General features: G+C 45.2%; 1 protein-coding gene across 1 annotated transcript in view; it reads left to right on the forward strand.

Annotated features, from left to right (window-relative positions):
• LOC147702787 (histidine--tRNA ligase, cytoplasmic-like) overlaps positions 1-18,655 on the forward strand; it is a 224,313-nt gene that overhangs the window by 98,524 nt on the left and 107,134 nt on the right. The window contains exon 8 of the mRNA XM_086931378.1: positions 9,263-9,356. Coding sequence (XP_086787504.1) covers positions 9,263-9,356 — 94 coding nt within the window. The remainder of the gene's footprint in view (positions 1-9,262; positions 9,357-18,655) is intronic.

Below are 18,655 nucleotides of genomic sequence, written 5' to 3' on the forward strand. Positions count from 1 at the left end.
GAGTGCTTTAGGGAACATATCGTTTTAGCTGCATTTTATAATTCTGCTTTAAAACTCCTGGTGTTCCATATAACTGGGAACCTAGTTTTACTCTAGAGTTTGGTGCTTAGTTATCGTTCTTGGTGTCTTGAAACTCTGTTTTGTGATTTGCTGTGATCTGGAAATTGTGAATTTGGCTAGCAATGCCAATTGTTTGAGTTGTATTTGGATTTACTCCATTTCTATTGTCCCCATTTTCAAGGAGTAGGATTGACATATAGCTTCAATTTGAGGGGCCAAGTTCAGTAAGAGATAACTTTTTCCACTATGTTTCTTAACACTTTAGCATGATTGTGAACTGGGTTGGCCGTAGAATTTGGAAAATACATTTGATCCATGATGCTCAGTCATTGAATGAGACACATAAAACTATGTGAGTCCAATTTAACGTCATGTGACCAGGACACTGCATGACTCCACTGACTGAATGATTTTTTTTCTAGTGACACCCAGGTTGTTCCTCGCCTTGAGGCGATGTGAGAATTTGCATATTATAGTAGAGGTTAAAGATGTACTTCATAAGATATATACATAAACATGTGTTGGTGCCTATGCACAAAATGCAGTAGTAATAAAAACCCATATTTCACAGGCCTTTTGGTCTATGATATTACCAGAATGCCTCTATGGCAATATTAGACCATATTGCACGCTGCCCTATTATACTTTCTCTCTCTCGCTCTTTAGATTATAATTCAGAATACTTGGAATCAGTCGCAAAATAGAGAGGGATTGTGGCCTGGAAAGGATGCCTTCTAAAAGAGTACATTTTATTACAGTCTTAGGCGGCCAAGATTGTTTTACTCGTTGTAGGAAGGTGGATACCCGACTATGGTTACCCCAGATGTTTTGCCTAGTGTTTAGCTGGTTTTTGACTTAGTTGGCCTGGGATCCTGCTAATCAGGGCCCCAGGCTATCTGCTCTCACTGAAAAATGGACTCCGTGTACTTTAGTTACATCTCCAATTGGATATTGGGTCACCTTATGAGCCCCTGTATAGTGTACTATAAGTACCCAGGGCATAGGTGCATCCAAGGCCCACCAGGGTCTGCAGTATGTATTATGCCACTCCTGGCTGGCCATCCACATTCAAACAACTGGCTGATCACTCAGCTAGGGCATGGTCGTGTAATCACCCCTTGCATAGATATAGTATTCCTATATCTAACATTATATATAGACACATATGCACCTATAAGTCACTCCTATGGCAGGCCTTAACAATCCTGGAGGCAGAGTGCTTCGTTTTATGTGAGATGGTGCTCTAGCATGAGCTGAGCCTGTCTGCAGCTTTCGGAACCATGTCCTTATAGCTGTTCTATGATATAGCCAGACCATATACTCCTAAGTACATTATCATCCTCGCGGTTGAATGCTAACTTTGGTTTGGCTTTATCAAAACATGTCTTGTACGGTGTCATACGCTTTGGAATACTACCCCCTCACCAGTTCTGGCGACGGGGGTAGCATTCCACCCTTCTAGAGGGAGAAGACATGTTGTTCCTAGTAATCCCGGTTAAAGTTAACCAGAGCCTCAGCATCACAAAATGGACGCTGCTGCCACAGACATAAGTCTGACCTCCTGCTGCTGGGAGTCCTTCCAGCGAGGGAGGCTTGGACAATAGGTTTCCTGTCTTGGGAGGTGCTAGCACCACCCCAGACAGGCCATAGTGTATTGGGGCAGGGAGGGATGAATGAAATGAGACACTGCCTGGGGCACACAAGGTGCTCCATGCAAAGTCCGGTTATAACCAGTTGCTGGGGCACTCCAGCCCCAGCTCTGGCGTGAAATTGGACAAACGGAAAGGGGTGTAACCACCCCCTTCCCTGGTCCCACCCATAGGAGGGACCTAGCAGGTAATCCAGCCCCTCAGATTGGTATATATGTAGGAGCTGAGTCAAGAGACTTTAGATTTATCCTGAACTGTAACTTGAAATAAAACTCTGGACCTTCGACATTCTACTGCAACTAGAAACTGAAGAATCTCCCATGTGGTCAAGGAGTGACCATCCTGTGGAAACAGGCACCATCCAGCGATCTGAGGTTTACATTGTCGACGCTCCCGCCAGAGCCTGAGCACAGAGTCCGACAAGAGCCAAACTTCCAGACTTCCTTGAGCCGGAGACACAGCAAAGCTGAGACCCGTGAAGGCGACGAGAGATGTGGGACCGGCCATCTTGTAAAACCTGCACTTTGCTACTTGTGCAGCTTCATAGGCACCCTCGAAGTTGTGCATTGGGGATTGAGAAGCCCCAGCCCCGAGCACCTTCTACACCGACGCATAGCCCTCCACACTCCATGAGTGCCGTGGGGGGCCTGCTAGTGTTTTTGTGCTTGGCGCGTCTGTCCGGTCACTTTCCCGTTGGCTAGTGGCCTCTGTGACGACGAACCTTCGAATCTACAACGCTGGCCTGGTTGCTCTAGTTTGGCCCTTGCTTCCCTGAAAAGGAGAAGCCCCCCAGACCTTGCTGGTCTGCGACAGAAGCCATCTTCGATTCCTGCATTGGTTGCCTTTGCCAAGGCTTGTTGACTCCAATCCAGAAGCCAACACCGAGATCCTTCGTGGGACAGTCTGTGTCCAGCTCCTGGTCGTCGTCGACACTTACTGGTCCACATGGCTGCAGAGACAAGCCTCAAGACATTACCTGATTGCTTCACGACATCGCCTGGTTCCTTCCTGGTCACTGGCTAGTGACCCAGACTCTGTCCCCTCTGCTTTCAGGTACTCTTCATCCTCGATCCGTCCTTGGATCCAACCGGACACTTCTCTCCTGGTCACCTGCAGCATCTTTTCACAGGTCTCCATAGGACTCAGCGAGGAAAACCGACACGCTTTGACACCTATGCACCCGGCTCCTGTGGGTGAGGTAACGCGAGTACTTCGGTGCTTCTGTGGGTATTGACTATCCTTGTGTCCTAATTTCCAGTAGCTTTCTCCTAGTCCATCCGGAAATGTCCTAAAAGAACTAGTTTCCAATTCTTTCATTCCCATTGTATCCCTATGGTAACTCGCGTGTGTGTTAAGACACTGCACACGCTTCCCGTGGGCCTCCTGCTTCCTAACCTTTGGTAGTACAGTGTAGCCCCAGCGATTCCCTAGGCCTATTCCTTGTTCATGACGTGGTTCTTATACCACTATTTTAGTATATGGTTTTACGTGCCCCTAGGGCTCTACTGTATATCGTGAAACTTATTGTATGATAATTAAGTATCTTGTTATGTGCTTGTGCCTCTGACCTCATAAAGAGTTCAGAGGGGTTGTGTTAGTAATAAATACACATATATTTTATATATAACCTGTGTGGTGTCCTTTCATTTGGTATTAAAGGGGTTACATATGGTAAAACAGCTGGCTTTACATGCTCTCTGAAGTTTTAGCCTAAGACTGCTTTGTCCATGCTACCACTAGGATAGCTGGTCTATAAGGTTGACTTTACAACCATCACCATGAGGGTTGTTTGGACTGATACAGGGTGCCCACTAGAATAGTGGACATCACATATCAGGCCAACTTCTCACACTCGTTTGTACTGATAATGATCTAAATGAACCTGTGAATTTTATTGGAAGTAGAATTTTTTCTGACTCTCTAGCTATGACAATGGAAATCACAAGTCATTTTTCATAGTCGGTTTAGTAGAGTAGGAACTGCTGACTATGGTTACCCCAACTTTTTGCTGGTGTTTCACTGTTTTTCGACTTTAGTCTGGCTGGGGCCCTTCTATCCAAGACCCCAGCCTAGCTGCTTCCTCTCTAAATTGATTGCATGTACTTTAGGTACACTCCAGTTTGGTTACTGGGGTACCCTTGTGAGTCCCTAGTATATGGTACTAAGGGCATAGGTACCCCAAAGGCCTACCGGGGGCTGAAGCATGTATTATGCCACCCCGGGAAGCTTTCCATAATGACAACACAGGACTGCTACTGCAGCCTGGGTAAGGTGGTACATGCATCCCTTACTAAGATATAGGTTACCTATATCTACCTTTAATCACTGACCCATACAAACCTATCAGTCACTCCTATGGCAAGCCTTATCAATCCTGAAGGCAGAGTGCTTGGTTTTGTGTGAGAGGGTGCCCATGCATGAGCTGGGCCCATCTGCAGCTTTTGGAGCCTATTCTCTGAGGCTGTTCTGTAATGCAGCCAGGCCATATACTCTTAAGTGCATTATAACCTCGCTGTAAATGCTAACTTTGGGATGGCTGCATGGAAACATGTTGTGTTTGGTGTCAAACACTTTGGAATCCTACCCCCCCCACTCCACCAGTCCTGGCGGCGGGAGTAGAATTCCACTCTTCTAGAGGGAGAGACATGCACACACTGGTCTAACCGGTAATAGTTTAAAAGAGCCCTGGTATCACAAAATGGATGCTGCAGCCACAGACACGAGTCTGGCCTCCTGCTGCTGACCGAAATTCCAGCAGGGGAGGCCTGGACAATAGGTTTCCTGTAACAGGGAGGTGTAATCACCTCCCAGACAGGCGTTAGTGTATTAGGGCTGGGTGCGTGCACTCAGAGTGCTTTGAAGTCAGCACTGGGGGAACATTTGGTGTCCCTGTACATAGCCCAGTTCAAACCGGTTGCAGGGGCTACCAGCCCCTGCTCTGGCGCGAATCTGGACAAAGAAAATAGGTGTATCCACCCCTCTTTCCAGACCCTACCATAGGTGGGTCCCCAGAGTATGTCCAACCCCTTTTTTTAGTATAAGTATGGAACCCCCGGCAACAGGACTTTAGATTACACCTGGACGAAACTCTGAAACTGATTCCTGGAACTTTGACGCTCTACTAAAGACTAGAGGATGGAAGAATCTCCCTTGGGGTCAAGGAGTGACTCCCCTGCTCAAGCAGGCACCAACAAAGCATCTTGCCAGTCTTCATTTCCGAAGCTCCCGCCGGACTCCGAAGTATTTACAACACAGGAAGAGGATTTCCAGACTTCTCAGAGGCCGACCCGAGTCCCCACCAAAGCTGAGACCCGTAGCCCTCGTGAGTGACGTGGAACCGGAACTCCTGGACAGCGTGCACATTTGCTAGTACATTGACTTCTTGACGTCTCCTGAAGTTGTGCTTTGGGTTACTTGTAACCCAAGCCCCGAGCACCATATGCACCAAAGATTGTGGGCATACATTCTATGAGTGTTCCGTGAGCACGCTTCTTGCATTCCCACTCGAGGCTCCTTCCCGATCTCTGGTCCGTCGACTGGTGGGTCCCTGTGAAAGCAACTCTGATTTTCCTTGGGCTCCCCTGGTTGCTCCAGATGTGCCCTGACTCCCCACTGAGTGGTGAGTCCCTCAGAGCTTGCTGGTATGCTCCGAAGCATTTCTTTGGTTCCTGCATGGGTTGCTGTTGCCAAGGCTTGTTGGGTCCAATCCGGGCACCGACACTGCTGCAGCACTCGACATCCTTAGTGGGACCGCTCGACTCCAGCTCCTAGTCGTCGTCGACGCTTCCTGGTCCTCGTGGCTGAAGAATCAAGCTTCACCTCTTTCACCTGAAATCACCCGACATCTGTGGGCATTCCACTATCGTGCCCCTGGTCACTGGCTAGTGACCTAGACTCTATCCCCTATGCTTTCAGGTTCTTCTCCTCTTTGATCCAGGCTTGGATGGCACCGGACACTTTCCACTTCTTCGGCAGCAGCACTTTGAAACAGAGCCTAATTGAAAACGACGACAAAACCAGACACCAAAAGACACCTATGCACCCGGCTTCCCTGGGTGAAGTAACTTGAGTACTCCGGTGCTCCCGTGGGTGTTGGCTCTAGGGCCCCCTTAAGTCTAAAGGGGTTTGCTCAAAGTCCTCTCCTAAATGTCCTTTATGTTTAAATTTCCAACTGCGACTTTCCCCGTAGAAGTTAATGGTGATTTGCTGCTGTGTTTAGACACTGCACCCGTCCCCCGAGGGTCCCTGTGTCACTACCTTGGGTGGTTCCTGGTGGCCCCAGTAGTTCTGCAGGCTCGAGGCCTTGTATCTATGCAAGTTGTCGTTCTTATACCACTTTCTTAATATATGGTGTGGTACGCCCCTAGGGCTCAACTTATATTGTGCTAATGTACTATGTGCTATTAAGTTTACTGAATGTACTTTTGCCTCTAGGCTCGTAAAGAGGCTAGTGGGATGTGTTTAGAATAAATACATATATTTTATATATATACCTGGTGTGGTTCTCCTTTCATTTGGTCATTCACGAGATTATAGACTGGTAAAACAAGCTGCTTTACATTCCTCCAAGACTTAGCCTGAAGGTTGCTCTCCACAGCTACCACTAGGATAGCTTTCTACAAAGGTTGTCTTTAACCTACCTTCAATAAGGTTGGTTTGGACTGGTGCGAGGTGCCCACTAGAATAGTGGACAGCATATGCCAGGCCAACTTCTCACAGCGGTCTGCTATAATTGTAATTTTTACTGGGAGGTTTGGATGTGCTAAGTCATAAGCAAATTTAAATTGCTTCTTTGGCTTTTTAAGGCCAAAGAGATCTTGCTGTATACTTTTACTCTTTTGATTGTGTAAATCTCCTTTCTATTTTCACATAATGTCCATTTTATGTTGTATAGTGTATACCATTTGATTATTTTCTCTGGCAGTTTGTTATAAACAACTAAAAGTGGGCTGATTCTAATTATTGTCAAAGTGATGTAAATTTCTAGTGCCTGTAAAGGAGCAGTGGTTCTTTGATGAGGCTTTTTTTTACAAATATGTCTTTGTTAACATTTTTTTACAATAAACAAAAAGAAAACTATTGGAGTAGCACAATAGCTCTTTGTTCAGCGTACAATGATGATTGCAGGTAGCACATTATTTGGAGCATTCAATCATGGAACAGTGGGGATACAGGATACAGTGACCACACTTCAGGGATATCCAAACAGAAGTACTTTGTACAGCCTAGTGGGAGGCTCCAAGAATATGGGCAAGAGGAGGGGGAAAGCACACAGACACCTCCAGTTCCAACCACGGCAAAGCAGGGCGGAGATCCAACATCTCGACCCCTCCAACTCACGTCCACATGACCCATAATCACTGCTAACTGTACCCTTGGCTTGGGTGTAGGTGGAGGGAGCTGGTGTGAGGGCACAGACCTCCCACTGCATCAGTTGGTCTTCGATTCAGTCATGTGGAGGAGGAGAATCTATGGTAACTTGGAGGTGGGGTGTCCTCAGCGGAGTCCTCTGTCTGCCTCATGGTCCCTTCCTACTCGATCCAACATCTTGTCCCATCTCGCAAGGTCTCTCTCCGCGTGGTTGTCCTTGCAGACGCCTTGGAAGCACAACCCTCCTACGACCACCCACTCTAGTTCATCTATTTATCATCTGTCATGAGTCAGGGCTTTGCCCACACTCAGTGAATTGCTCTACGGTATCTGGCTTGCACCAGACCTAAGAGAGCAAATCTACGATTAATTTTTCTGCCTTCCTTAGGGAGTGGACGAAGGCTGATGAGGCAGGGTCAGATTATCCGGGTCAATCGGAACCCAGTTATCCGCGTCACCGATTCAGTGACTTGAGTCTAGTACAGCTGCAAAACCCTGCCACTCCACATAATTTGATGAGGCTTTAGTGGATGACCCTGTAAAGTATTAGGATATTTTTCTGTGGGAACTATTTACCCTAATGTCTTCAGTGTTCCTGAGTGAAAAAAGGGGAGTATTTAACAAGGAAATCTTTCTCCTTTAATTAAATGGCATGTATATGCATTGGTTTTTGTAGACCCTTTACTGCTCCATAATTAAGGGTAAATTACCAGCCCCCCTAATTTCTTAAGGACAAACTGGTAGTGTTCCATGATCTTTCTCCTGTTTGTGAAAGTATGGGGATCATCAATAGAGAGATTCATCAATAAGGAGTAAAGGGGGAAGGAAAGGTAAGGCCTCCCCCCACTCAAGCCACTGTAAACAAAAACCGCCTTACCTCATTCCAAACATCCAACCTTTATAGGCCAGACCGGATGCTCTGATGTGTCATCTAGATCATCCTAAACGTGTTGAATTGCACTATTCTCGTAAGTCAAGGATGTAATGTTGAACAATAGATACAGGTACCCACACCTCCCCGAAAAAGTGTGTGGAGATAGAGAGAGTGCCTCACGGACGTAACACCCGAGGGGGTTCCTGGTTTAATAATGTCCAGTGTACCCACTTCTCATCATCGGTCACTCTCTCTGTGTGTGGTGTCTGAATCACTCCAAAATAATTATCTATTAAGTGTAAAGCGTGCAACCAAAACTGGTTAAAAATGTATAATAGGTCAGGGTTGCTAGCTCACTCTCTTTTATTCTGGTGCTGCAAGCCTGTCCAAATTAAAATTGGATTCTCATATACCAAGGAATTTCAAAGTGCTGACATGTTTCATTGCTCATAGCTCAGCAAATTCATCAGGGCAAACTTGGGTTTCTTGGTTCATAATCACCACACTCATGCGTGTATATAACCTTTAGGTTGCCACCCCCAGACGTACCGGCAACCATATATTGGACCTCGTTTCATCCGATCACTTGTCCCTCGGTAGCTTGGTACAACAACACAAGCCCGTTGAGCCGCGTCGGAGGGACGCGGCTCAACGGGGTGATTGGTGCACTGTAACAATTTTCTGCACCCTGGTATTAGACACATTTCTTTATCACTATTATGATTATGCACACAGTTTATTGTTGCTACTTGGTTACCTTCAGACACCACACACAGAGAGAGTGACCGATGATGAGAAGTGGGTACACTGGACATTATTAAACTAGGCACCCCCTCGGGTGTTACATCCGTGAGGCACTCTCTCTATCTCCACACACTTTTTCGGGGAGGTGTGGGTACCTGTATCTATTGTTCAACATTACATCCTTGACCTACGAGAATAGTGCAATTCAACACGTTTAGGATGATCTAGATGACACATCAGAGCATCCGGTCTGGTCTATAAAGGTTGAATGTTTGGAATGAGGTAAGGCGTTTTTTGTTTACAGATCTTCAATAGAGAGCTTTGCCATAAAATTGAGGTTTCAAGGAAATAACCTTTTACACAAGTATATTTGGAACAGAGGTATTTTTCACTGTTGTGCAATCAGGTGTTCGGGTGGGAGGGCATGTGGTAGTGCCTAAATAGTTGATTTGCTTGAAACCATTCCCGAGTAGGTAAAGTATGAAGTATGTAATATTTGAATATATAGTTCTGGGTTTTATCAGATTGTGCCACTCATTAATAAAGCTGTTCACTTGTTTTTTAGACTCCTTGGCAGGATGTAAAGAATGAAATGGTAGGGGAAAAAGGTCTCCCTCCTGACGTTGCTGACCGGATAGGAGAATACGTTCAAATGAATGGTGAGTCAACTGTTTGCAAATGTGTTTTGGCAGTCCAATTTTTGATTCCACTCAAATTTTCTGCTCTTCCATTTTCTTATTTTGCAAGTCTCATGGTATGGTACTACCTCAACTAATACAGAAAAATTTAGGTAAAAATAAGGTCAAGCCTCCTTACTAGCTCATCTCAGAGAATAGCTGAATGTTACTTTTTCCCCCCAATTTCTGAGGAGTCACAAGAGCATAGGCGATTCTGGCAGTGGGTTTCTCAGTGCTCTCATCGCTGAACCCTCTCCCTCCATTCTTGTTGAGACAGAAGTGAATTGTATCCATAAGAAGGTTAGATGACCAAAGCAGTGGAATATATATATATATATATATATATATATTTTATCTTTTTGGCAGCCCACATTCCCTCTGTGAAAATACACCGGGACCGCGCTAGACGTCACAATACTGTAACAAACCCCATCCCCCCGGTCCCTCCCCTCCCCGACACCAGCTAGGGGGACATGGTTACTGAGTCCCAGAGTCATAAAAGAGCAACTGCAACATTTTCTGTATGTAGCAGCTATCTAATGAGATTGCTTGCTTTGAGCTCGCTATACTCCGCAAATGTCCTGTGGCAAAAACTGAACAAATTAATACCAAATCACAAAAAGCAAGATCTACCTTTTTGCCAGATTGGTGTAATCCCATTCAGCCGTTCTGGCTGCAGTGGTGTTTAAAGGTCCCATGTGAAGATGCATATGAATGAATTTTGAGACCACCCTACCTCTATTTCTTTGCCTCGTTTGACGGGTCACCCCAAAACTTTCCCGGAAGGACCTGAGGTGGATGAACCATTTTATTGGGGTGCGGGGGAGTTTTATTAAGATTCGTCAAACAGCACCAACGTTATTGTGGAAACGTAGTCTTAACTATAATTTCACAGTGGCAACCTCCACTTTGTCATATATCACACAGTGGCAGCCGCCACTATGTACTTCTCAACATATGGGTACCCCCAAACGTATAATTTAAGGTTTGGAAACGGGGGAAGATTAGCAGCAATCAAAAATAATACTTTCTACTCACACAGTGGCCGTCGCCTCTAAATCTGCAATTCAGCTTTTACATTTTTTTTTTTAAAGTAGTTGAGCACCTCATATACCTGTTCTGTCACTATGGCAAGAAAGGAATAATTTTAGATCTTTCACCTGAGCTCATAGTTAGCCGTTCTGTTTGCATATAAACCCCCACCCAGGTCAAATAAGAGTACAGTAGCCCTACTTGAAAGATATGGACTGCAGCAATTTTTCAACCTGTTTTTCATTGTTAAGAAAAGTATTAGATAATTATTCAGTTGGTACTGTATTGCAAAATAATTCTATGTTCAATTTATTTATTTTTACTGGATTTTTCATTTTCAAAATAACAATATACAAAATACCTCTATAGAACTAACAGACATATGTCTAATAATGATAGCATGTTCCTAGTCAACCATAGATAATGCGTGATTACAATAAAAGTGTACGTAGGGGTAGTCAGCTGATTACGTAAGAGATGCATGTTACCCAGACAGTTGCTCGGGGTGTTGGTGCATCGTCGTTCATATAATGGGTCCAAAAACAGAGCACATGCTAGACTAAGGGATACAATCTCTAGGGGGAAGGCCCTCCATCAGCTCAATCCATTACATCAGAGTCTAATGTCTACAAATAACAAATAATTGCGCAGTGGCTGGCATGTATCTTTAGGCCGCGATTTGGAGGATTGTAGTGCAGTGTATACTTCCCTAGTTGTGTCACAATAGATCGTATCCTGCAGCCAGTCAGCATTAGTGGGCCAATGCCTGCTACCATAGCGTAGCTCCAGACCTTGTTTCGCAAGCTATAGCGCAGTGGAAATGAATCTAGGCATGTGTGGTAGGATGGTCTTGACGTAGCCCTGTTAGGCCATTGAGGGGTCGGGCATGAGGACGATACCCGTCATGTTGGATAATATATGAGTGAGAATTTTCTTCCAGTATTTTTGTATACGGGTGCAGGTCCAGACCTGATGTATGAAATCGACATTATCCCCATGGCAATTTGGACAGTGGTGTTGTCACGTAGGGTCAATTCTAGCTAGGCCAAGAGGTGTGGTTTATGTGTGGTGGAGACCTGTATAATGCAGAAGCTTGTGTCTATGGCTATGGAAGATAAGCTTTCTTTGGGTGCAGCTATAGCGCCAGGTCCTCTCGGGCAGTAGATGACCTGGAATAGATCGTGCTCCCATTCCGCCCTGACTTTTCTATCGCATTCTGGCTTTAAGGCAATGCAGTGCTGGCATAGCCTGGAGACCATGTGCGCCCCCTCTCAAGCGGTGATCACTAAAGTCAATGGGGGAAGACTTCTGGCTCCAGTTGATACGAGGGTAACCTAGCACACAGAGTGTTATGAAGTCGTTGGAGTATAAATTGGTCCATATGTGTGGCGTCCCCAAAATTGACAGTGTCTGAGTGCATGATAACACGGCCGTCTGAGAAGAGGCCCTTAGCTGTGTGTAAGTTATGGGATGGGATAGTAATGTACGCTGTACCAGTTTCTTTTCCATGAGGGATACCTAAGGGTTATGCACCAGTGGGAGGACGAGAGAAAAAAGCAAGCCCCTACCTAGGCATTGTTTGCCCCCATGCCCAGCTAATGTTGGATAATTTCTGGATATCAGAGGGGTCTCTTGGTATGCCCAGTGGGAGAAAAGAGGACAGCAGGTTGCACCCCACCTGGTCCCTCTCCGGTTTTGTGTCTGGTAACTGGGACCAATGGCATGCAAATTGGCACTGCACTGCCAGGAAATAAACCTGCAAGTCCAGCATGCCAAAGACTCCCCACTCAAAAGGGAGCATAAATGTGTCCCATTTAATGCGAGGTCTGTGTCCCGCCCAAATCAGACAAAGCATAGGGCTCTTCATAGTGGCAAAAAAAGTATTAGTTTAGGGAATCAGTATATTCATGAACAGATGTATAAAAACGGGGGAGGATTATTTTTTTAATTAATGGCAATACGGCTTGCCATAGACAACTGTCATTTGATCCAACGCTCAATTTGCATGGTCAGCTTGTTAATGGCCGGTCCATAATTCAAGCAAATTACCACTTCCTTCTGCTTCTGCAGAGTGATGCCTAAATATTTAGTAGAGTCCTTGCACCAGGAGAGGGGGTTATCAGTACACATCTTGTTGTAGCTTCTGTGAGAGGAAAGTGTTCCGACTTGGCCCAGTTGACAGAGAGTCCAGACAGGTTACCAAAGCAATCTTTCAGGGATAGGCAGGATGCCGCAGCACGCTCGGACAGACACAGCCCCGGTGAGCAAGCAGATGAGTTATTCTAGGGTGGACCCACGGGCCGTCCCTCAGCCGCAGGGGACCAACCCCTTAGAATCCAGTGGACCTCGGCAGCAATAATGTGTGGCACGAGAGCCATGCAGTCCGCCCCCACTAGGCCCAACAGCAAGTGCAGTGGACTCCCTGCAACCAATGAGCTGCATTGGCCCCCCTCCGCTCACCGCATGCACCCAGGTCCTGGCTTCAGGGGCCCACCATCACTGTCCTCAGCTGCATTGTAGGTAGTCTCAGCATTTCAGCCCCTGCCCGATCATCAAGGGTGCAGTTGGCCGGGCAACCCAGCGAGGCTCGGCAGCCTCAGGCTCACCCATGGCCCACATTGCTGCGGATCCTCCAAGGAACGTACTGTGGTGCTCCAGCCAGCTACCTTGCCGAATTCTTCTCAGCACCATCACGCCTCAACCAGAAGTTGTAATCAGGACCGCCACCAATCAAGGCATGTTTACTGCCGTCCCCGATTGGCCTGGATGGGGATGGTTGCAAAACCCGGCATTTGTGAGCAGCCGGTGCTTAAGCATTACAGCCAGGCAGCCATCTTGTGTCTTTTTACGTACTTTTTATTTTACTGCCAGTAGGATTCTTTCATCCGGAGTCATAAATTCGGTTCATAATGTCCCCATCTTTGCAGCTTGAGCAAATGATTGGAAAATTGTATGTTTTTTTAAATTCGTTATTGGTTCTGTCCACATTTCCAGCAGTGTAAAGATATCATACCTCTTCATAAATTCAGATGTCTCTCCCTGCTCCTAATTGAAAACAAGCTTAAAGTCTGCTATGTTCCAATTAACTGTTTTTATGTTTGATTAATTTTCTTAAAAAGTTAATCAAGATATCTTGTGCTAAGCCTGTCAAAACATGGTCATGTATCCGATGGTAGATTAATAAAACCATATTGTGCTCTCCTATTGCCAAAGTTGAAGTATGCTTACCAGCAGTAGTGGTTTTATATTGGCCTTCTTCACCATAAGATCCACTGGAATATGCCTGTTCCTCCTGAACCTCCAATACTGACTTGCAAAAACTCTGTGGTTTCATTTGCGGTGCTGTATAACCCCTCAATAATGGTTTTAAGGGCAGATAGCCACTTGACTTTATACTTAAATGATTCTTCTTGTTCATCATGGAAAATCCTAAATGCACTGGACTACATGACTATATGAATGCTTTCTATATTATTATGTTAAGAATCCTTTTCAATTAGAGCACAGTCATGTTGTATTTGTACATCATACCCACCATTTCTAGCTATGAACTAGGTTAACGGCTAAATCAAGTAATCTATTCTTGCATCTTTGCTATCGATACACTCTCTTCAATTAGCCTTGTTTTCTGTGGATTTGTGCGCTTGATATGTGTTGAAGGTCGTTCAACAGTCCTTCAGTAGTAATTCAAAGCCTTCAAGTAGGTGGTCACTGGGAATAACCTGCCCTGCTTGTATGCAACAAAGTGTAATATCTTCTTTGAGATCTGCTAGGGCCCGGTGGACTTGTTCATCTCCAAGCATTAATTGTGATGTGCTCAAAAGCTTAAAGGGCAAGGGCAGCCCTTTGCACTTAACAAGTTTTCACATCTACTATGTCCCTCATAACGTAATGACTTCACAAAATACAGGAGCGCAATGCAACATGTTTTGGGTATTGGATCTCCTGGAGATAGCCACGACTTTTTGTTTATGCTTGTGCTACTTTAAATGTCTTAATGTGGCCATGATGTGCTTCCATGCCATGTGATAGAATATAAATCCACTTTCGGGTACCCTGCACTCTATTCTTTGTCTGGTCAATTTGAGTATCCAAGTAATGATTTGAGGGATCCATTCGGCAGCAAAATCCACCTATAGGAACTCTGGTGCTCTGTTATACTGCTGTTCAGCCTATTTTAGATATATCTGAACTTGTAGACCCTGATCTTGTGTGAGATTCATAATCTAGAGCCATTGCCCCAATTGCATCTACTGACATTAAGGTGGTACTTACCTCATTAATGAGAATGTCTGCTGCAATCACTCATGTTTAATTACCAGAGCCTTTGCAATATTTTGTGCAGACGTTGCCACTTATGGGACTTTCTCCTCATTTTTGTCAAAGGTTCATTCAGATTTTGATATAAACCTGGGACACCGTCTTGCAAATATTTCCTAAATCCTACCTCTGATACAACACTGGACATCACAAGAGCTCTCAGATGTTAACACTGCAGTCCTTGTATAAACTTTTTTTTGTTCTGTGACTCGACACAGGCAAACAGTTCCCAAAGTAGTGTGCTCAAAAGGAAATTTCCTTCATTGAAAGTCTTTGTCACTGGTTTTCAGTGGCCATTGAATGTTATGTTGCTAGCATTTGAATAGAGTATCTCTGCCATTTGTGTGCCTTCCTAGCACTCTCTGTAGAGTTCTAGGCGTTCTCACTGACCAGTCTCATTGTAATTAGATATCTTTTTGTGAGGGCTGTATATTTCTGAGATAATGAAATACCCCTTTTTGAAGCATTTTTGGGAGTCACAGGGCTGACAGCAGGGAATGATTCAAGCTGGTGGATCTGACAAAGATACCAGTGCAGTATAACTATAGTTCTATATTAGTAATTAATGTATTACTCATGGTACCCTGAAACAAAGCTACACAGTGTTACTCTGCTGAACATGGCCTGCCAGAGGAGAGAGAGGTATACTCCGTCTGATGTATGAACTCTCACTGCAGCTCTGACTTCACCCTGGACCTGCTGGCTCCTGCAAATTAACTTTTAGGTAGTGGCTTTGTGCATGAGCTCCTTTTCAGTTATGAAGATGCATGGCTGCTCTGGCACAGCTCTGCAGAGAGTGTGCTTGATGCAGGGAAGTATGTATTCATTGCGGATCATCTTTCGGTTTAAAATTTGAGCCTACCTCCCAAAGAAGAGAAGAGCCCACTCCAGGTTGTGGCAGTGATCCTGGCCAAGCATCTGAAATTAAGAACCATCGACTGTAGTTTGGAGCTTTATGGCACCGGCAATTGCGTTTAAGATTTTCCTAAACGCCAAACCTTCACAGCTACTTCTTACTGATTCTGGGCCACAGTGCAGGGTACTAGAGTGCCAGGCACTTAACCGCACTGCCTGGCAGGTCAGATCCTTCCTTGAGCTACAGTGGGCCTGTGTGCTGCTCCACCTGCCTAGCTCTTCAATACCCTCATCTTCTAAAAAGCCTTGTCTCTTTGCAGGGAAACCTCCAGTTCCCTCTCCAGCAGTTAGTGAACCCCTTCCTTAAAGATGATTACTAGGCAGCTCTTCCTAATAGAAAGGTGAACTTCAAAGTTTCTTGCCAGTCACTGACCCCAACCTTGGAGCTTCTTAGGTCTTTCCCCATCCCCTTTGGTGAGGGTTACTCATTCATGAGAGATCTTGGCACAAAGAATGTTGTTTTCTGCCCAACACTTATTCCAAGTTTGCAGCCAGAGTGTCTGTATTCCACAGATCCAGCTCTGCAACCGGTTTAACAGGTGCTTACTTTTGCCTATTCCTGCCAGATTGGTCGACCCACACTTTATCTTCTAGTGCTTGATGAAAAATGGGAGAGCTTGGAGCTCTCTTGTCAGGGGAGACACAAAATAAAGACAAAAAGACAGAAAACTTCCTTTCAATCTGTTGGGTTAGGCTCATATGAGGAAGGGCCACGGAATGTCTACCCTTCAAAGGGACACTCTGATTTCTAGTCTCTACACCGTAGAATTTGGAGAAGCCCTGCTGTTCACATTGCTCTCTCCAGCCTCCATTTCAGGGTCTATTCATGTACAGAAATCAAGATGAATTCTGGGGCTTCCACAGTTAGGACCATCACATATACTCCACTTTATCCTGCTACTTATATAGGATAAACAGACGTGTGCCGTCTACGTCCCACGTGGGTCGAGCAAATGAATCGCTTGCAGGGGGTCGAGAACTAATTTTAACAGGGGAGGCCAATAGGCAACTCTTCCCGGACATCGACCGGTCAGCAGGCATGTCCTGCCACTGTAATCTATTGCTGCATCACTTCCAGACCTCCACTTCAGCGAGGTAATGTTAGTCATGCTCATTAAAGGAGCTGTGCACATGCAGTGCCCTTCAAAAACACAGAGCCCACCTCTGAGTTGCTTTCTGTGTACCAGAAGACGCTCCTCAATACATGCATGACTGCTGTGTGCACTGGGGACAAAAATTTAAAAAATGTGCAGGAACTCACTGTGGCCAACTCAAGGCGGGGACGCAAACCCTCTCTTGACATGCAGGGGAGATTTTACATCCAAACTTTCATAGTGACCTTATTATGCTTCAGTTTGTACTGATTGTGGTGTGTGTTTATGTCTGTGTAAGTGAGCAACATATCTTTGCTGTTTCTCTCATTCCACTGGGAAAAGAGTTGTCTAGTGCATGACAAGATTTGTTGGCGTGTGCTGTTAGGGGATGTCCTGTTGCCAATCATATGGCTTTTGTCTTATATTGTGTTTGCATGGGCATGCAGCAAGATCAAACTTGTCATGTTTTCTCTGCTCTCTCGGGATGTGGGCAGTGAGTTTCTGCTGGTTGGGAACGTTAATGTGCCCAATATGTGGCAATGGTTTTTATTAAACAGCCACAGACTGGCACGTCTCAAACATGTTCAACAGTTGCAGACAGACAACTCTGAAATGTATCCAACAATTTCAGTTGACATCTCTCAAGGATATGTCAAAATTCTTGAAAACATAATGCCAGAATAATGGCAGGATGGGATAGTTGGAAAGTAGGGATTAAGAAAAGGAAAGAATGGGACTAGCTACATAGAATAAGTGAGGAGCATTGCAGGTGGAATAGTCTTTCCTAAAATAACAGCAGTTCATTGGAAATGGAGCTGCTTTATTATTAGCAGTCTTTGCCTTCAGACCGTCCGGAATGGATACATGATGGTTTGAGGTGAGAGGGCAAAAGAGATGAGGAGAGAGAATCGGTGACGTCTCTGCTGCGTATGCTTGACAGTTAGAGGAAACAGAGCCTCCCACAGTTAGAAACCATAGTACCCTGATGCAGAAATACTGGTTAATGCCAAAAGGAGCCGATGGTGAGTCAGGTACTATCTCGTCCTTTCTCTTACCACAATATCAGTGGAGGGCTTTGGGAGTGAGAATGATAGGGGTCTTTATATTTCGCTTGTGGGAGGCAGGACACTGCCTCAGGGTCACAATGAGACCAGCTATTCAAACCCCTCCTTATTAGGCACATTATCTTGTAGGCCCACAGTTGAAGGCACAGGAGGGGATTGAGAGCCAAAACAGAATAGTCATTCTGGTAAGTGCTGGGTACCACAGAAAGTTAGTATCAGGGAGGTACTCACTATAGGGTCCCGAAGGCATGCCCATAGTACTTGCCAGTAGTTGTAGCCTGGTGAGGGCTGAAGCCTGCATTGGGACATATTTGAGGCAATTAGCAGCTGCTGAATGGAGAATGCTTCTAGTTGTGCTCTAGAATGTTTGGGATAACTGCAAGAAAGCAGATCACAAGATCTGGCCGTCATGACTCATCAGTTTCTGCCATAATAGTTGGATTGACTACCTTTGTAGAGCACTGTTTCAAACAAATACCTAACATGCCAGGGAAGTCTAGCCAATGTAAATGCAAGGGTTACTTGTGGTGATATCCAGATGTGTTTTGTTTGTTGCCTCTAAGTGGTATCCTCTGAAAGGCTGTTTTCTGTTATGTCTCTTCTGGCATCTTGCAACAACTAGCTATGACACCCTCTCCCAATAGATGTTTCACTAAGATCAGCACATCATAGTCTCCTTCACACCTTCCCCCACTCCATCCTTAAAAATACACCTACATAGTCCTCTAGAGGTATAGCCCTCAAGTCACCCCCTCCTTTCAACAGAGTGACACTCACATTGTATCAGGACTTCTCAGCAAAATTTCTTTACATTTCTTTTTGGATGAAAGTGTTGTGTTGTTACTCATGTGATTGT

Source organism: Lissotriton vulgaris, chromosome 7 (genome assembly GCF_964263255.1).
Source record: "Lissotriton vulgaris chromosome 7, aLisVul1.2, whole genome shotgun sequence".
Taxonomy (NCBI): domain Eukaryota; kingdom Metazoa; phylum Chordata; class Amphibia; order Caudata; family Salamandridae; genus Lissotriton; species Lissotriton vulgaris.